The sequence below is a fragment of the Furipterus horrens genome, unplaced genomic scaffold, assembly GCF_987537825.1.
Source record: "Furipterus horrens unplaced genomic scaffold, mFurHor1.1.pri manual_scaffold_10, whole genome shotgun sequence".
NCBI classification, from domain to species: Eukaryota; Metazoa; Chordata; class Mammalia; order Chiroptera; family Furipteridae; genus Furipterus; species Furipterus horrens.
In genome coordinates this window covers 25,138,517-25,159,921 of record NW_028327180.1, presented here as the reverse complement: position 1 = coordinate 25,159,921, position 21,405 = coordinate 25,138,517, and the positions used below count along the sequence as shown (strand labels likewise).

Here is a 21,405-nt window from a genome sequence, read left to right as displayed (position 1 = left end):
AGGAGGTCTTTGGGGATACGGCCTGCATCCATTCTTTTGACATGGCCGAGCCACCTGAGGCGTCTCTCACTAAGAACTGCATGCAAACTGCTCATATTGGCTCGCTTCAGCACCTCGGTGTTGGGGACCTTATCCTGCCAGGCGACATGCAGGACGCGTCGCAGGCACCTCATGTGGAAGCTGTTGAGTTTCCTTTCGTGCCTTGCGTAGGTGGTCCACGTCTCGCTGCCATAGAGGAGAGTGCTGAGTACGCAGGCTTGGTAGATGCGCAGTCTGGTTTTCTCAGTGAGGCTGGAATTGTTCCACGCTCACCGGTTCAGTCTGGCCATAACTGTGGCTGCCCTGGCGATTCTCCGGTTGACCTCCAAGTCGACTGACAGAGAGCTCGAGATGGTGGACCCGAGGTAAGTGAAGTCGTTGACAACCTCCAGGGTGTATCCGTCGATGGTGATGCATGGGGGAGTCCCCGTGCCTTGAGCCATAACATTCGTCTTCGTCAGGCTGATGGCTAGTCCGAACTCCTTGCATGCGTGGGAAAGGCAAGTGACTAGCTGCTGGAGTCCCTCTTCGGAGTGTGATGTCAAAGCTGCGTCGTCGGCGAAGAGCATCTCACGGATGAGCACCTCTTTGACTTTGGTCTTGGCTCGTAGACGGGCCAGGTTGTAGAGCTTGCCATCGGATCTGGTGTGAATGAAGACACCCTCGCTGCAGTCCTTAAAGGCGTATTGGAGGAGCATGGAGAAGAAGATTCCGAACAGCGTAGGTGCGAGGACGCAGCCCTGCTTTACTCCGCTGCTGACTGGGAAGGCCTCAGAGGTTGCGCCGTTGTAGGACACCGTGCTGTGCATGTTGTCGTGAAAGGACATGACCGCAGCAAGCAGATGTGGTGGACAGCCAATCTTCCGTAGCAAGCTGAAGAGTCCGCTTCGACTGACCAGATCAAACGCCTTCGTGAGGTCGATAAAGGCGAGGTAGAGTGGTTTATGCTGCTCGTGACACTTCTCCTGCAGCTGGCGTAGGGAGAAGATCATGTCCACTGTTGATCGGCCAGCTCTGAAGCCACACTGGGACTCTGGGTAGACGCGGGAAGCAAGGGTCTGCAGGCGGGCAAGAGCGACCCGGGCGAATACTTTGCCGACGACGCTGAGGAGAGAGATGCCCCGGTAGTTGTTGCAGTCGCTGCGGTCTCCTTTGTTCTTGTACATGGTGATAATGTTGGCGTCTCTCATATCCTGGGGGATGTAACCCTCCTTCCAGCAGCGACAGAGTAGATGGTGGAGCGGCTGTAGCAGGACTGGTTTCCCGCTCTTTAGGATTTCTGGAGGGATTCCGTCGCTTCCTGGTGCTTTCCCGCAAGCAAGGCGGTCGATGGCTTTGCCGAGCTCTGCCGCAGTAGGTGGGGTGTCTAGCTCCTCCATGACTGGTAGGTCTGGAATGGCGTTAAGAGCAGTGTCTGTTACGGTGTTCCTCGTCGCGTACAGCTTGAGGTAGTGCTCGGTCCACCGCCGCATTTGCTGTTCCTGGTCAGTGATGACCTCACCTGTCTTGGACTTAAGGGGGGTGATCTTGGAGGGGATTGGGCCTGTTGCCTTCTTGATACCCTCATACATTCCTCGTGCGTTGCCTATATCGGCGGCTTCCTGGATGCTTCTGCACAGGTTTAGCCAATAGGTGTTGGCACAGTGGCGGGCGGTCTTCTGGACTTTGTTCCTGGCAGCCCGTAGAGCTTGAAGTGTACTGGGAGTGGGCGTGACCTTGTAAGCCAGTAGGGCCTTCCTCTTAGCCTCGATCACGGGTTCCATTTCTTCCCAGTGAGCCTCGTACCAGTCAGCGTTCTTCCGCTCTTTCTTCCCGTAAGCAATAATGGCGGAGTTGTATATGGCGTCGCGGAGACGTGGCCAATTGGATTCGATAATGTCATCTGCCGCCACTCCCTCGCCGAGTGCATCTTCCATCTTGTTGATGAATTGCTGGGTCTTAACTGGGTTGCTGGCACAACTGGTGTTGATGCGTGGGCGACCCTTCATCTTGGAGTGGTGCAACCTCTTCGGCATTATGCGCACCTTGCTTACCACGAGGGCATGGTCCGTGTCGCAGTCTGCACTGTGGTAGCTGCGGGTGAGGAGGGTGCTGCCAATATCCGTTCTTCTGGTGATGACGAGGTCAAGCTGGTGCCAGTGGCGGGAGCGGGGGTGCCTCCATGACACCTGGTGGATCTCTTTGCACTTGAAGAATGTGTTTGTCACGCACAGGCCGTGGTGACACAAAAGCTCAAGCAGTCGCTGACCATTCTCATTGATCTTTCCTCTCAATCTAGATGCAGATAAATTTATTGGCATGTTCATACACTTGAGGTCTCTGAAATGTGTGATGTTCTACCAGTGATCTTCTATGATATAAAAAGTTTTTGTTTTGACTTTGTTTTGGTCAGTTTGTTGAAAAATTACTGACAATTTTAAAATAATTGCACATGTTAGAAAACTAGTTACAGTACAGCTCCTTACTATATAGATTTCACTATTTCCTTCATCAAATTATGTGCTGTAAAACAGCAAAGAACCGTCAAAATCTGCCATAAATTGCTTCTCTATAAAAATGTCATTTGCCCGATTATTAAAATGGCCCACTGTACCTTACAAAGGTAATGCTTTTCATGAGTTACTGATAGACCACAAATACATTTTTACATAATAAGCTTTATTTTCTGTTCAAACTATTCTGTCTTTATTTCTCTGTAATAATTATTTTAGATAGTGTCAAAGATTTGCAAACTTGGTAAGGAAAATAAGCAACAGAATTACACTGGAGTCTACAATGACCTTTGAAAGTATATAAATCTTTTTAAAAGGCATGGTTAACTTATGTCCACATGAAAACACTGCACAGGGACGTTTAAAGCAGCTTTATTCATAATGGTGAAAACTTGAACATAATCAAGCTCTACTTCAGTAGGTAAATAGGTAAACAAACTATGGTACATTCAGACAATGGAATATTATTCCACAGTAAGAACAAATGAGGTACTAAGCCATGAAAGAAATTGAGGAACCTTAAATGCATGTTGGGAGGTGAAAGCAGCCCCTGGGAAAAGAGCAGGACCTCTCCTTTTGTTGCATAGGACACCGCATGCACGGGGCCTCACACTGAGGAACTGCAGTGTGTGAATGAGCGCATGGCTTGTGCGTCCCTGGTATCCCCGACGTCTTTCTCCTCCTCTAGCACCAGGCCAGCCTTGATTCTGAGCTAACAGTAAGAATGCAGTAACATCCTGATTTTTAAAATGATTGGCTAAAACAATTTGGAAAGAGAAGCGTGGGATTGAGCGAAACTGTAAACTATAGGCAGGCTTCTCATAAAAAAAGAGGGATGGGAAGGGCATTCCAGGTGGGAAACCACTATGAAAAGACAGAGAGGAGAATCGTGGCGTCTTCTAAGGACGTGGCAAAGGCCATTTAATTGGAGTGGAGGATCTTGGAAAACAGTTGCTGCCAGGCAAGTAAGCACGGTGCGGCAGCCGTCTGGAGAGTACCTGCCAGGATGAGACTCTGGTTGTAACATGCTGGGGGGGGGCCCACCTTTTGCAATGCCTTTCATTAACCTTTTCCCCCCTTTCCTCGTCACAGTGTCTCATGGCAGCGGACAGGAAGCGGAGTGCGCCCTCGGCTACTTCCCCTGCGGGAACATCAGCAGGTGCCTGCCCCAGCACCTCCACTGCAACGGCGTGGATGACTGCGGGAACCGCGCGGACGAGCACGACTGCGGTGAGTGAAGCGCGCGCGGTCACGGCAAGACCGGGAGGAAAGGACGTGGGTGTCAAACACGTACAGAACTGGGAAAGGGGGAAACTACGTTGAAATACAAAGTGTATGTCCCTAGGGAAATCTTACATTTATTTCGTTAGCTTAAAATACCCACTCTTTTCTCCATATTAGTATTACGGCCAGTTTTCCAGAAAAGTAGTGATTGTGTACATAGCACACTATCTATCGATCTATCTATCTATCTATTTTCTCGCCCAAATACATGTTAATTGCTTTTAGAGAGGGGACGGGAGGGAGAAAGAGACGGAGAGAAACATCAATGTGAGAGAGAAACATCAGTTAGTTTCCTTTCACACATGCCCCAACCAGGGACCGAACCCAGAACCTAGGCATGTGCTGGATCAAAAGTTGAACCCACACCCCTCTGATTTGGGGTATGATGCCCAATCAACTGAGATACACCAGCCAGGGTCATACTAAGTTTCTTAATGTGCAAACCCGCCAGGTTCATGTCATAGAGGCAGAATGGTATCAAAATTGAGAATATGAGCTCTGGAGCCCGACTGCCTGGTTTGAACCGAAATACAACAATAATCAATTATGTATATTTGAGAATGTTTCTTACCCTACCTTTGCCTCAGCTTCCTCATGTGGTAAAAGGGTTCAAAAATTGTACCTACAGTGAAAGAATTTGGGCAGATTAAATGTAAAGTGTTGGAAGAGTGCATGTGCACAGCAGATACTATTTAAGTGTTTCTGCTATTGCTCTTTCTTATCTTTTGCTTACCGCAGTTATGAAGGAAAAATTAGACCTCTTAAAAAAGAAAAAATACACTAAGTCCAGCTTACCTACTATTTAACTAACAAGCATATTTATGGCCCTATAAAGCTTCTGGCCAGTTAGCATATTTGGGAAAAGTAGGCTGTCAGTTAGGATTTTTTCAAATGTCTGATGCCTCAAAAAACACAAATTTATAAAAGAACTCTTAATTGGCTAGGTCTGACTCAGTGAAAAAAAAATGAGCTTTGGTTAATAATGTAAATTAAGAGATCCCTCACTCATGAAAAATAAGGTCCTAGTTTTGGAAGTCAAAGACATGTGAGATGATTCTAAGTGCTGCATAAATAACTGTAACACTGAAGAGGGCTTGCTGTTACCACTCTCTCAAGTATTACAGACTTTTTAATGCACTGCTTTGAAGAAATTAAACTTCTTGGAACATTGTCTCTAAGTGGTGTCAGGAACTCAAGCGTGAGCAACTAAACTGCTGGGCCTAAGCTACAATTAATTACCTTTGATTTTAATGCCTGTACGTATATGCTCACTTTTTAAATATATGTTCAGATTCATCATCTTGTTAAAATAACTGAATGCTACGCAAAACTTTTTTAACTAAAATAAAAGTGTTCTGCTCCCTGCCAACCACTCCCCCCTCAGCCTGCTACCAATTTAGAGAGGGGACCTGACAGGAGAGTCATAGTCACCCACCACACCCCCAACAAATGAAATGAAATGGTGACGGGAAGCAGGAATGGGAACCTGGTAGGAGCAGCAAATTCACCTCCCAAGTAGTTTCTCCATGAAAAAGGCTTGGAAACTCTTATATTAGTGTTAAATTTAAAGAGACCAAGTAACAAAAATAACAATCCATAAAGTTATTAGCCTTAAAGTTATATACATTTCTCCGGGTTCAACAACCAGCAAATTCCCATGAAGGCAATATGGCATTGGAGTGCAGTCATCAGCTTCAGGATGCCTGGGCATAAATTCTGCCTATAAGGAGGGTAAAAATGGCTGTTTTCTTTATGCAAAATGGAAATAATAAGAGTATTTGTATTCATGGGTTGTTATGAGGATTCAGTAAGCTCTAATGTACCTAAGATGCTTAGCAGAGCATCTGACATATAATTGGTGCTCCATAACTGTTAGCTGGTGTCTGAGTCAGCTATAACTATATCACAAACTTAGCGAGTTAAGAAGTAGTAACCTCTTATTTAGCCAGCAGTTCTGTGGGTAACTCGGGCTGGGTTTGTCTGAGATCAGCCATGCAGTTTTCTGCGTATCAGCTTTGTCGCCCTGTCTTGGGACCTTGGCTAAGACAACTGGGTCACTCAGCTCTGGTCCTCCAGGAAGCTAAGCCAGGTTTGTTCTCATGGTAGACACATGGCACCCAGGAGTGAAGTGGAAGTCTGCAAGCCCTTTTGAAACCATGTGGCACTTCCGCCATGATCCTTACTGAGGGAAGTCACAAGGTCAGACCTGTTTCAAGAAGTGTGAGACCCCTCCTCCTGCTGAGAGAGGCCACAAAGTCACACTGCAAGGAGTTTGGGTTGAAGGAGGGCAACACCTGCAGTCACAGTTGCAAACTGTACCACAGTTGCTACTATCATTGCTTTTCCCACAAACTATAGTGTTAACTCTCAAAGACTCAGAGTCTCTATTTACCTGCATGACATTTTTCCTATCTGTTAAACAATTTAAGTACTTCTAGGAATAACCATGGTTTGTGTGTTTACTATCTTATTTCAACAGTAGCTGATATCTGAAGGAATGATATTTTTCTACACTCTTGATTTTGCAATTAAATATAAATGTAGGGGTGGTGTGTGTGTGTGTGTGTCCTACTGATTCTGGGATAGTTAGTCAGGAGGTGGATAAGCTTTCCCACATCTGAAAATGTAACTACAGTTTATTTTGAGGAAAGGTAAATTGTATCAATTTGTATAGTAGGCTCTTAATTATATTCATTACTCTAAATCCTGGTAAATTTTATAGAGAGAATATAAAACTAGGAAAAAAACATTAAGGGCTATTTCTTTATACTTAGAATTAAATTCCATTGACAAACATGGGCTTAACTTTTGTGAAAACAATACTTAATTAGAACAAAAAAATCAGATTAGAGATGTATCTATCCATAATAGTTTCTTTTTTTCCCACTTCTTTGGTGAAAGTCAAGTCTTTCTCCCAATGTTTTTTCCACTCTCTGTAGGCCGTGGGCCATCTCTCTTTCTGTCTCACTGCTTTCATGTGTCTCTCCACTTCCATTCTGCCTCTCCAACTGTCCCTCATCCTTTTTTTTTTTTAACTCTCTCAATTTCCCTTTCTATTTCATACTTGTCTTATTTTCTATCCTTTTCTCCTTTGAGCCAAGTCAACCACTCTTACAAAAACATGTCTGGTAACAAGTACTATGTTAAACTGTTCCTGGTCTTCTTATGTCAATCATATAGCTCTCCTGAAATGCAACTAAATAAGCAAATCTCCAAATGTAGTTCTGGACCAAATGTGTCAGCATCACCCACAGATTTGTTAGAAATGAAGATTCGCAGGTCCCCACCCCAGACCTACTGAGTCAGAAACTCTGCTGGTGGCTCAGCAGTGTTTCAATAAGCTCTTCATGTCATCCTGATGCACAGCAGTTTCTGAGAACCACTGACCTAAACCCACGTGAGTAGAAAATCAAGTTTTGAAATGGTACCAATAGCAGAAATAAACTGGAATCACATTTTCAATATGATACAGAAGCATTTTAACTTACAAACTAATATTATCAATTATCTAAAACGTTTTAGTCTCTATAAGAAAAACTAACACTCTGCCAGTTATAGGCATCTGAAAATACAAAAAACAAAGTTGAACTCTGCTTAAAACCTCAAAGATCATCAGCTGGCACGCTGCTGCCATGCACACATGGGTAGGCTGGAACTTCTCAGGAAGAAGGGCAGAAGGTCAGCACCGTCTATAAAGTACCAGTGATTAAAAATCATGAGATGTAGTTACTTCTTTTTGCTTATGATGGCTTTAATTTTCTTCACCAGTTGTGAGATTTTCTCCTTTATTTTATAGTATTTGGGTAATTTATGATCCCCAGGCTGTTCATTTTTAAGACAGCCATATTTAAATTCTGCTTAATGCTAATTAAATTGTCAGAAAGTTGGTTCTTTTTAGATTATGGAAACCTTGGGCTTATTTGAATAAGCAGCATTAAATATATTTGCAATCACATAAAATGCAATATCTTAACATATAAATTTTAAAAAACAGCTAAAATTACTTTTAGAGTGATCATTTATAACTTAATGGTATATTGGCAAATAAAAAATATTTCTTAATGAATAGGAGGACTTTTTCTTTAAATAGATCTTTTAAAATGGCCTCAAAAAAATTGTCCCTTATTCTCTTAAGTTATTTAAACATTGAAACCAATAATAATTATTAAAATGGAGAAATAAGTCAAAGGCAATAGTGGTAATAAAATTTAAGGAAGTCACTAAGAAATGAAACACCATCAAATAAATTAAATTGACTCCCCATATATTGAACTATAATATAAACTAATTACACTTAGAAAGAACTGTTACTTTTGTATTATCACTGGCATCTTAAGTACTTTTAGAATTAAGTTTCTAGTTTTCTTATAAAACTGTTAAGTCCTCTATAACAAAACACTTCAATGAGTATAAAAAAGTCTCATTTCAAAAAGCATAAGACATCAAATCACTGAACACTTTTCACAAATACAATGTAAGCAGAAGCAATAGATTTAAAGTTTTCAGTTGAATTCACAGGAATCCCTTTCTTTCTAAACTTCATGGGCAATACAGATTTTATATACATGTCAAAAATTGATTGTACAGTTTTAATAATAACTTTGATCATTACTGGTAAACTTCATTATGGAAATATACAATTTTTCCAAGTTACACCTTTTGATATACAAGTAATTTCCATATAACTTTCTTATGTTTTTGTCATGTAGCACTAATCGATTTTTCATCTCAACTCATAACTATCACAAGTGCAGAGTAGAGGCCAAAAAAGTCTTAAAGAGTTGTTAGAGGAGTGTTCGGTGAGACGATAACAAATCAAAAAAAGAGGGACCTTTTACTTTTTCAGATAAAATGTTGAACTACTTTGGGGAATACAAAAGGAACCTGGTTACAAAAAGGTGAGGACTCTCATTCAGCAATCATTTCTGTCCTTCTTAAACTGAGTGCTAACTTAGTAGTAAAAATAAATTATTAATGTAACATCAAATTTTCAGATTCTGTCGAATTTATGCGCTATACCTGAATTTTTATTTAAAGGGAACTCTTTGCATTTCCAGATTAAAAATTTGCTAGCATTCCTTCTACATTACAAACAGATGGCTGTACAAAGAGACTTCCCTGTTGCAGTTAGAACACCCCAATTCATTTCCCTGCTGCTGGCAGGTTTCGTGCCTCACCTCTGTATACTCTCTATGAACAACCCTCACCTGCTCTGTACTTTATCAGCCTTGTCTATAGGAACAGGATGAATGCATTGGTTACTCTGTGTCCATGTTAGTATTTCTATAATCCATAGGGGAAGAGGAAACTTCTCCTAATACATTTTGGGTGGTGTAGGAGGTTATATTCGCTAAATATGAATGTCCACCCAGAACGTGACCTTATATGGATCCAGCCCAGGGAGGAAGGGACAGAAGACACATCCACTCTCCTTCTCTGGTCCACATCTCTTGTCCAGTTTAAGAAGAACAAAGCACACTTTTTCTTCTTGTTTTTCCAAATCTATCATCAATGCCCAAATCTAGGCCTTTGACAATCACAGACTAAGAATTTGGCTCCTTTGTTATCTGCAAACGTCTGCGTCATTCATTCCCCAACGCAATGAAAGTGGAAAACTTCAGCTGCCTGCTACATGAAAAGGGGCAGAGAGTGCAAGGAATTCAAGGCAAGAAGAAGTTTGTTAATACCCCCAAATATTTTCCTGTCCCTGGCTTGACACTTACTAAGCTATGAAGATTAGATAAACAGTATTTATAAGTGTGATGGTGATTACATATATATTTTTTAATGGAATTATAAGAATCTTTGAAGTGTATTCAAGGAATCCTTTAATTTTTAATTGGGCCTGCATTTTAAATTCTGGAACACTAAATATTCCTTCATTTCCTAAATACAGCTTTTTATACAGCTCTCAGGATGATGGCAATGCCAGGCCGTCTGATGTAGAATGTAGCCATTCTCATTAGAATACTCCATTAAAGTTGGTGATTTGTCTTTCTTAAGGTTAAAAACACAGGAGGAAAAGTGACATGAGTCATAAATATGTGTGAATATACAACCATCATTATATGTTGAAAAATGATTGGTTTTCTATTTACTCTTCTCAAAATGACATTGGAAATACCTAAGTAATTGAACCTTGACTTTTCTATAAATACAACCCATGTTTCAACCTCAGATATGTTTATCTGTTTATCCAACGATGCTTAAATGATGTTTGGGTTAACTCCACAAAGATATTCCAACTCAGGACACTTTCTGCTAGACAGGAAACAAAATATTGTTCCTTTAGTGGCCTTAATTTTCTTCAAAATAGGCTCAGGATAATGTCACACTCCTTAATTTCTTCGAAGAGTTGTCTCCAAAGGTACTAAAAGCCCAAAAATAGGCAAATGCATTCTGTCCAGCAAACTGCTGTTGTCATTCCAATTCAAGGACATTTCACGCAACTAGTCTGATGGATTGCTCTGCCTGGGTGGCTGCATCTGGTGGTTTATTCTAATGGCCCAGGGCACCTCATCTCTGGGGATCATTACTTTCTGAGCAAAAGATGTTCCACTATGTCCCAAGAATGGGTGCTGAGAATATCTTAGAATCAGAAAGGCTCTGCTTTGCATAAATCTGAACTTTGTAGATTAACCACCTGTTCATGCATTCATTCCTAAGCATGCATATGAGTACTTTGTAACCAATAGGATTTATGTCTTCATTTAAGTATAAGAGACCAGTCGGGGCACATGCCTGAGTTGCAGGATCGATTGACATTTCTGTCTCACATCAATGTTTCTCTCCTTTTCTCTCTCTCCCTCCCTCCCCCTCTCTCTAAAATCATAAGCATGTCCTTGGGTGAGGATTAAATAGATAGGTAGATAGACAGATAGATAGAAAGATTGATAGATAGAGTGAGAAAAAAAGCAACATCTTATGTCAGTCACCCAACCCCTCATCTCATGCATTTCACAGCAGCAGTGAAGCACTACCCACAGAAACAGCCCTGCGTTCTGGAATGCAGTCACCTCACCTCATTTCCATTGCTGTGTTCTGAGGTCTGGGATGTGGCAGGAACGTGAACATGAGTATATGTGTGTGCCTCCTCCTCCCACAAAGTGCCACGGGCACTGGCAGCCTGCAGGGTAAAGGGCTTCAGACACCTGCAAGCCCACTTTTCACCCTTATTCTGTAGACCCACAAAAAATCATTTATAATCAATGCTTCAACATACTGAACATAGCCAGAGCCAGACGATTTATCTTACATATTTCATTTATAACATTTATCAATAAATAAAAGTTTATAACATTAATAGGAAAATTAATATTTTAAATTAGTTTTTAGTAGTGCCTTAATGATTTGCAATAACAATAATAACAAAGTTAAATTCCAGTTAATAACTACTTGTTTGTTATTTAACCAAATATTTGTATAATCCACATAATTCTGATGTAAGAGCCTCGATAATGGAAATGCAACAGACAACAGAAAAATAGGAAAAAAATAGTAATAACTGAATACTTAAACCTGAGTCACACAAAAGTTGGACTTCTAAAAGTAGAATATAAACTGGTTAATTTTCTTTGGCCTAGAAAAATATTAAAATAATATAGTTGTTTTAATCCTTTAGTTATTTTAAATAATTTTGTGTCATAGTGAATCACTTAAACTTTTAGAATCAGTTTCTTCATCTGTAAATGGAGGTGAAAACAATGACTAAGTAGAATAATTATGAGGATAAAATAAAGTACCCAGTACAGAATAGCAAAAACTTGCTAAATATTAGTTCTCTCGCTGCTAAGCGCTAATATTCAATTTCTCTGTTAAAATCTCACAGAATTTTTCTTTTTTACATCTAAATATATTAAATAAGTTTTTAAAAGTAAAAGCTTGCCAAAAACTCAACAAACTCAGGCAAACCACAGCCAAGGAAACAAAGAGATGATTCCAGAGTCCAGCAGAGCACAGCGCTTTGTAAGGCTCTTAACTCTATCTCCTGAACGCATGTGGGAGAAGCAGAAAAAAGCTGAAAAGTGTCACCAACATTTGTGTAGTAAGGTCACAAAACCAAACTACACTGAAGTTCATAGGGTCAGAAAAAATGCACCACTTTGTTCTCATTCATGAGATTCCACTTGCGCTCCCCTGGCTGACCATATGTCCAATCACATTTAAATTGTATTTAACCCAATAATTCCATCAGTCTCTGTATCTGTCAGGGTTGAATGTAAAAAAACAGAACCCACATTAGGTATGTCAAACAGAAATAAGATAATTACAAAATTTGCCGAAGGGCTAGAAGAGTGGAAGTCAACAAGGCCCCCATTTGTGCTATTAAACTCAAGAGTACGCCCCCATAGCTGCAATCCAGAATGTGAGACAGCTGCTGATCCTGCTGCTGGCCCCTCCCCCAACACAACTGCCTCGTGACACCCACAAAGCTGGCGACACCCAAAATACCCAGCCACACTACAACCTCTTCTTCACACGATGTCTCATTTTAGAGCTGCAGGAAAATGACTTCTCTCTCTTCTACCATCCAAACTACATGTGAATGCGCCCTAAATCCGGGCTATAAAGGAGATGTGAACTGTTGTAAGCTTTTCAGTCTCTGCTCTACAGGAACATACCAGGGAAGGGGCTGTTGAATGGAGGCTGAGCGAGTCAATCTGTAGTGTCCACGATGGGTCTGTTGCAGCTGTATAATACAATGGCCATGTTTCTCATCATCTGTCCTTTTGGTTAACTCAACATCCCTATGCATTTGCCTCTCACCAACTCATGGTGTTTTCTCTCTTTTCTAATGTAACTCTCCTGACCACCTATGCATGTTAGTACATCTCCAACATCAGTTTTAATATTGAAGAAGATAGCCCTGGCCAGTGTGGCTCAGTTGGTTGGAGTGTCTCCCATAACCAAAAGGCACATATCTAGGTTGCAGATTCTGTCCCCAGTCCAGGCACATACAGAAGGTAACCAATAAATGCTTCTCCCTCTCATTGATGTTTCTCTCTCTCCCTTCCTCTTTCTCTAAAATAGCAATGAAAAAATAATGTCCTCAGGTGAGGACATGTGTGTGTGTGTCTGTGTATATAAGATATATACACAGACACACACACACACACACACGGAATCATTATATATATATATAAAGACAGAGGGTATCATAATAAATATGTGAAGAACAGTGTGTTAGGTTTCAGTGCATCTAAAGTACTGTTTCTTAAAGTGAGGTCCAAACACCACTTGCCAAAGAACCACCAAGAGTGCCTTTTAGAAATGGAAACTAGGAGACCCATCTCAGACATATAAAATCAGGATCTATAGAACTGAGGCCAGAAATTCACATTTGAAACATGCTCCCACATAACGTTTATCTCACTAAGTTTGACAATCACTCATTTCTTTTTACCTCCCTTTGCCCCATCCCCACCCAGCCCCTGCCCCCTTCCCTCTGACCACGACCATACTGTTGTCTGTGTCTATGGGTCATGCATTTGTGTTCTTTGGCTAATTCATTTGCCATCTTTCATCCAGTCTGCACCTTCCCCCTCTGCTCTGACAGCTGTCAGACAATGGAATCACTCATTTATTTTAAAGTGAGAACCTATTTTTCCCAATATGCCAGAATGTTTCTGGTTCCTTGAACTTTTCTGCTCTCTGATTTTTATTTTAGGAGACCACAATGGATGGCCTTTGCTATTTGAGAAACATTTTGTCAGTTACAACAGAACAGCTTTTCCATATCTCTTTGAGTTAGAAACACCGAAATGCCGTAAGTAATCAAAGGGGTTGAGTCTCCTTTTCCATGAGTTCACAAGAAGACACCATGTCTTAAAAGTTGGATACAACATTAAAAAAAAAAAGTTAAGTATAGTTTTCCTGCTGCAAACTCCATTAGACATGCAGTCTCAATTTGGGAATCTATTTTAAAATAACTCAGGGATCTGAAGTGTAAAAGTAATAAATCATGCTAGGTATTGTTGTAAATAGAAACCCTGTCAGTCAAGGTTGCCATTTTATATGTCCCCTTTTTACAGTCACTATAAATTCTGATAACAAGAAAACTGTGAAAATAGAAGAGAATAAAACTTGTTTGGATTTTAATGCTTGTAAGTGAAAAATCTGAGTTCTGAACTGTACTTTAGAGCTATAATAAAAAGCCTTATTAATTATAACCTGCTATGTTTAGTGGTATATCACGAACTTACAGAAACACTGGACAGGGTATGAAGGTCATAACCTTGAGGATTAAGTCTATATTATTTTAGGTCAAGAAGATCTCTGTGATTGAAAAACCAAAAATAAAAAAAAAAAATAGAAGATCTCTGTGAATAACTTCTTTTAAATGAATTTAGTGTATTCTAATAAGTTGCGCAAATATAAATTTGTGCCTTGGAATTGTACAATAATTTTGATCCTAGCAGTCAGAGTAGGTGAATCCTTTAGCCTATATTGTTTCCCTTATATTCTACCACACATTATGAATTACAGTTTTTGTTTTTATTTTTAATATTTTTGTCTTTACTACTCAAATGAGGTTAATAAAAACTACTTACCATCCCCAGTTTAAGACGCTGCACATTCTTGCTGTACGTCTCACAGGTTACTCAGCCTCATGTTATTTCCCAGAATATGAAGATTATTTGGGGAAAGGAAAAAGTTAACAGGTATAATTTAACTGCTAAAACAATGAAAAAATTTATATATTAAGCCACCTTATCTCAAAACATATTTTTTCTTTTTGTTTAATTGCATATAATTTTAATTTCTTAAATTTTAATTGGATCTTTTTTATATCTCACCGTATTCCCAAAAGGATTTTAGGCAGTTCACAGTAAAAATATGGCTACTAACAGACTTAAACCATTAACATAACATAAAAGATTAAAATTCCACGATGAATGGGAAAGGGAATGAGAAAGAAAATGGCAAAGAAAAATAAGGAAATTTTCACTGAGAAAAGTTCAGTAGCTGCATCTAAAGCTTAATTCTGCATTTTGTAGTCATTAGGTCAAAGAGAGGGGGAAAATGAACTACATAACGTTCACAGTCTGGTTTGTAGGGTAAAAAAAAAAAATGGGAGGGAAGCAGATCATTAAACAAGAGAAATAAATTTTTGCCTGATCCTGAACTCTGAGAGAAATTGGTCACAAGTATAATTACATAATAAGAATGGAGCTACACACTCAATGACGTTTCAAAAATGCAGAGGTAATTTTTATCAGTATTTAATAAAGGAGAAATCTATCATTTTTAACTAGTTTTTAAAGAGACAATTCAAGGAGAGGTGGTAATAATTAAATATCTTTTCAAAACTTAAAAGCAATGTAAAATGGGATAGAACGGGTAGTGTAAATTTTGGGAGTGATACTTGAATTAAGGTTCCTATTGTGCCCCCTTATCAAAATCAGATTATTATAAGAATTTATTGGAAATTAAACTGAGGATGGCTATAATCATTTTTGGCTGAATGAAGGAATGTGAGGACATCATATTTTTAAAGTCGCCTCTCAAGAACAGTGTCATGGAAAATATATCTACCATTAACTAATACATTAGTAAAGTTTAAATCTGAGGGATGTGGGAAATAACAGAGATTTGAAAAGAATTCTTTACTCAACCATAGTTTCATTAACTATCCTATGCTCTACTCATCCTTTTTTATCTTAACATAGTTGAAATTTCCTGTACAAACCATTTTTATCATATTTTCCATCAGCATTTTAGCATAACCTAAAAGCATACACTATGCTTATATTATTATAAACACATAATATGTTATTCTGTTATTACAAACCTTTTTAAAAATACACTATAGCATTTTTAAGTGGCATGATTTGTTTAATCATTCTTTTGTTGTTGGATATTTAGGTGTTTTTTTCCCCCCATTATAGTAATCAACATGTATGGATTATCTTCACTCACCTTCTATAAATAGAAAAACACACTGGTATGAATGCTAATCTCACTGTGCTTCTTACTCTCACTCTCAGGATGTTCATCTTCCCGCCAGGCCCTCACCATTCCTTACCCACAACATAAAAGCACTCATATTAGAATGGCTTTTACATAAAGAGACAGGATCAGTTTTCAGAGGCCCATAACCAAAATGGTTACTTACCACTATAAAACTGTTTATAAGTTCCTGGCAGAGAGTCTGTTTACAAAAAACACAAAACCTAAGTTACTATCTCAATTTCTCGTGCTCTTCTTATAAAGATGTCTGCAGGGTTATTTGAAAGGCAAGGAAGAACATCTGTTGCCCCATATCTGAGCAAAGGAGAAACATTATTAGTTCAAAGGCTATCGCTAATCATGCTCATGAGCTGTCATCCACTAGCTTGGTCACAGGAATCTCTGCTTTGCCATTAAGACACGTTTCTACGATCTGGATGCTTTCCTATAAAAGTGAAAATTGGAATCCTGCAAGCAGGAAATTCCCATCGAAAGTTTTGTTTGTCCTACGAGGTCTTGAAATGTTGCTATTGCCATTTTTAAAATACATAATTATATAAAAAACATTGTATTTCTGGCATCTGTGAGGAAGTTGGTTGACATAGATATACATGGTCCTATCCTAATGTGGCAACAGTTAGAAGAAGCTATTCCACTGGGACATCTGGACACAGCCTATACCTGCTTTGTCTGTTTCTGTAGATATTTGAGCTGTAACCTCTGCTATACAGTTCAGGGCTTCAAAGTAAATGTAGAGGGGAAGCACTCCTAACTGCTCTCAGTAATCATTTATTTCTCACAGAGGCAGGAATCTGACTTATACTTACTATGCCTAACAATAATCCCGTTTTACCCTTTAGCTATAGGAAGATATTATTGCAAGTCTCTTGTATATATAGAAATATTGGATCACATCTTTAAGACAATCACTCTAGCCCCACATATTGGCTCAAATATATATCCCATTCTCCCTCTTTCCAACACACATTAGTAATAATAGAATGGCTTTATGTAAAACAAACAAACATACGTACATACAAAAAACACACACACCCATAAATGAAGTTTTAGACATACCTACATCCCTATAAAAGCCAAAAGATCACTGAAAAACCCTTTGAAAAACTCCTAAATTTTTCAGGAAAAAAAAAATCTACCAACACTATAACTCAGTGTTTAGTTTTCCCCTTGCATGATAGTTGAAAATGGTTTAATTCTCCATTAAAGGTTTCATTATGCTATCACTAAATATTTTATTCTTAAGTGGCAGTTCTAATATGGACATTAAAGCCCATCACATACTATCACACGACCCTCAATCATAGGTTCTCTCCCAAGGTGAGTAAGAGCAAATTACTTCGTCCATTTGCAATAATTGGAGAATTGCAGCATGCTATTCAAACCTGTATATTTTTATATCTTAATGTTCAGCACCATTTTAAAGTTAAATTAAAAGCAAACTTTGGAACCTTAATTTAAAGCACTGACCAAATTGCTTAGAGAAGACAGGATATACTTTTGTATTAAATAATTTTCATAGCTTTTTCTTTCTTTCTTTTCATTACCCTCCTCTTCATGGTCCCTCACTGTCCTCTTGCCTTACCACCTCTTCTTCATTCAGTGGTCGGTTCTGTGCCCGAGCTATGTGTTTGCCAAGGTTTAGAGCTTGACTGTGATGAGACCAAATTACAAGCTGTTCCAACAGTGTCTTCAAATGTGACTTCAATGTAAGTAGAAAAGAATGACTTCATCCTGACAGCCAGAACAGCACCTGTAAACCTGTACCATAATGAAGGCCTTGTCATTATTAATAATGCATTTTTATTCAAAGATTACATCAATTATGGTATTCCTTTTGCATTTACAAAATGCTGCCCCATTCTAAATTATTCTATATATTAACTTATTTAGTCCCGCATAACAATACTATGAAGTAGTATTACCATATTTCATCTAAACAAAAGATGCCATTAGTTGTAGGAACTACTAAAGAAAAAAAAACTGACAATTAAGCTATTAAATAAAGCTTTCTTTATTTATGGAATTTTTACTTGACACATATTGAAAGAGATCTTTTAGACTTTATTGAACATAAATTTTAATACACTCTTATGTATAAATAAAAATTAAACCAAGTAAAGTAAACTGGACAAATTATTCCCAGAATTTCACATTTAAAATCTAACTCTTCTGAGTCACATTTGACTTGGAGATATTGATTTGTTTTCTTGTCTGAGTAACTCATACTTATATATGTAAAAAATAAAATCCTCATAATAAGCATTTTGTTGATCCTGTGCTAATTTGAATTCAACAAACTTCAGCAACACAAATACACACATTTGACTGAAACTTTCAAAAGGAATCAGTAAAAAATTGATATTTTAATCTAATACTTTTGCTGAGATTTTTTGTTTTCATCCAGATATTTTAGTGACTTATGGCTCTGACTTTTGGGTATGAGGACAAAATAGGAGTAATTCTTAAATTTATAAATGTTGGCAAGCCCTGCCTTTTTTTACCCAAAGGACATAACCCAGCAACTAATATGCTTGGTATATATAAGAGATGGGGAGTAACTATGGGGATAGTGCCTTCAGATTAATAGAATCCGGGGAGTTTACCCCATTGATAGTCACCTGGGGAGTTTACCCAAACTGGTAATGAGTGGAGAGCATCAGGCAGGGTAAGCCACAGAGACTTTTCCAAAGAGGGCAACATTCCCACCTAAACTAAAAATAATTCTATCCTATCCTTAATTCATGAAAGCTCTTTTTATAGTAAGTAGACTTACTAGAAAAAAATAATAATCACCACCCTTGCCCCCCCCCAAAAAAAATCTGAGGTCCTATGGAGAGTTGCCATGATTTAAATTCTGACTGGAACTGCTGGGTATAAAAATGTATGATGATTTCATTCTATTTTCAAAGAAAAAAAAATATTACCCATACTGTTTATATCAAATTAGTAGAAAATACAAACCAAAGAATACCTTGCTGCTACCATTCTCATTTTTTATTTTTCCACAAATAAAATTTGATTTAATTCTTAAACAATTCAGCTAACATTTGTAAAAAGAAGCAGAAGAAGCGAGCTGGAGGAATGGAGGCAGGTAGGGCAACAACTAACTCGAAAGTGCATACCCCACCTAGAGGCATTCTGATTTAATTAAACAAAAAAAACTCTTCTGGCTCAATACATACATGCATACAAACACCCATACGTACATTCAGTCATACATACATACCAGTTTTCAGCCTTTGGTGTAAGGAAAAAACGGGGGTCATGAATGATTGTCTACAGAAAGGTGGGGAGAAAGAGGAGTCCGAGATGACACAAGAATAGAAAATTCTGAGTAATAAAGTGATCCAAGAACGGGGAAGCTGGTGACGGAAGTGGAGGAGATTAGGACTCCAATTTTAGATGTTTCTTTCAATTTGAGGTAAACGCGTTACTCAGTGGAAATTTCAAACAGGAATTTGGAAATGAGAAAGTAGCCCAGGAGTTTATGTCTGTGCCACTTTATTTTATGTTGTGTTTTTAAAAAACGGCATTTTCTTGCACTTCGGGTTGAGCAGCTTGGTTCAGGTTGTCCGTTTCTGCTTTTTTCTGCAGAACAGTGATTCAGCATCCCATCTCATCCCAGCGCTTGTTCAGTTCCACAGAGAAAAGGGGCTCTAGGCTTTCGAGCAAATACATTAGAAGAGTAAATATCAAATTTTATTACTGGGCTCATTCCATAGTTTGAGTTGAATCTAACATAGGGAAATGTCAGAAGTGGACTAAATCATACATAAGGAGCATTACAGAAGCCAATAATCCAAATAATACTCATTGAGGTGCGATTTTTTTAAAGATGTTTCGCACAAATGCTCATGAACAAAAGAGACAACAGGTAAATATGGTTACTTATGCATTGTTCTAACTTGCTAAACACTAACTTTGTGTGAAAGTTGACTTTAAGATTCTGGAATTTAATCATTCAAAACTACATAATCCAATAATGAGAGCTCTCTTTATAAAAACAGAGCTAGCTTTGGTAATAATAATAAAACCAGCAGTTGCTCTCTTTCACTCACACACTTCATTCTGTGAAGAGTCAAACTTGGAATATTAAATTTTAAAATCCAAGAATCTATTATATTAAAAAGTATTTTGGTCTGTTCTATTAAATGTGAATAATAACACCTACCTCTTTCCATGTCATGGGGCACTATGAAAATAGAGAGAGTAGGGGGAAAACCTAAACTATTTACCTCAGCCCAAACTAAGTATAATGGGCAAAAAGGTTTTGGACAGGTGAGATGTGCCTAGCACACCTTCTTACAAAGAAGCCCTTTTTTTTTTTATTTTTCCTAATATGGAACATTGAAAAATTAATCCCTGCCTTTTGTCATCTAGTAGTTATGGATTGAATGATGTCTTTTAACCCTTTTCGCCAAATCTGTTGCCCCCAGAACACAACAAGGACACCAGCCTGTTAAACCAAGCACGCCGTTGACCAGAGACAGCAAAAAAAAAAAAAAAGAAAATAGAGAGAGTATTATTTGTGAAAATATTTGGCATCATTTAGGAAAAAAAAACTAAATATCATAAGTACAATTAATAAAAACTCAAATTTCTAAGAAACATTATTTAAGAGACATTATGATCCTCCCATCCCTCAAGAGTAACTCTCCCACTCAGCTGTAATTAAACCTCCTCCTCCTCTTGGGTTCTTGCACAGGACTTCACTTGTACCTCTTTTTTTGTTGTTGTTTGTTTGTTTATAGACAGAGGGGAAAGGAGAAAGAGAGGGAGAGAAACATCACTGTGTGGTTGCCTCTCACTCGCGCCCCCAAGTGGGGACCTGACGTGCAACCTAGTCATGTGCCCTGACTGGGAATCGAACCAGCAACACTTGGCTCACGGGCCGACGTGCAATCCACTGAGCCACAGTCACTTGTACCTCTTTTAAGTGTATTGAGCAGTCTTCTTGTAATACGGTGATTGGGGTCCTAATCTTCTCTACCAGCAGCTAAGAGTGATTTAATGAACTTTTGGTATTTATTCATTAAAAAAATTATTGACTGATATGTATAATTTGGAACAGTGTTTAACTTTTTTTTTCAAATATTGCCCCCCAAAAGCCTTTTTAAGCATTTTTTCTATTTGTTCCCTCCTGTGAAATTTTAATACTACATAAATACTATATTTCTGTTTATGTATACCTGTTTTTTACCCACTAAAAAAAGTAACATTTTTTTTCACCCCCTAAAAACCAATTTTTACTTCCTTTGTACTTCTAATACTGATGTTGAGAATGCATGGTCTTGTAGACTCTAGAACAGTGTTTCTCAAATTAGATTCCAAAAATGTGTTCTGGGGAGTCTGAGAAATTATTTTTCTTTAAGAAGAAGCAACACTTGCCCTGGCTGGTGTGCTCAGTGTTATTGATCACCAGCCTGTGAACCAGAGGGTCACTGGTTCCATTCAGGTTGGGGCACATGCCTGTGTTCAGAGCCAGGTCCCCAGCTGGGGGCGTGTGAGAGGCAACCACATGTTAATGTTCCTCTCCCTCTCTTTCTCCCTCCCTTCCCCTCTCTCTAAAAAATAAATAAAATATTTTAAAAAGAAGAAGAAGAAGAAGCAACAATGGTCC

The 21,405-nt window shown here is 38.7% G+C and overlaps 1 protein-coding gene across 1 annotated transcript in view; it reads left to right on the top strand.

Moving 5' to 3' along the window:
• Nucleotides 1–2,595: 2,595 nt before the first annotated feature.
• Nucleotides 2,596–21,405, top strand: part of RXFP1 (relaxin family peptide receptor 1) — a 47,657-nt gene continuing 28,847 nt past the window's right edge. Inside the window, exons 1-4 of the mRNA XM_090290164.1 lie at nt 2,596–2,641; nt 3,624–3,761; nt 13,483–13,581; nt 17,386–17,491. Of these exons, the coding sequence (XP_090146290.1) occupies nt 2,596–2,641; nt 3,624–3,761; nt 13,483–13,581; nt 17,386–17,491 (389 nt within the window). The remainder of the gene's footprint in view (nt 2,642–3,623; nt 3,762–13,482; nt 13,582–17,385; nt 17,492–21,405) is intronic.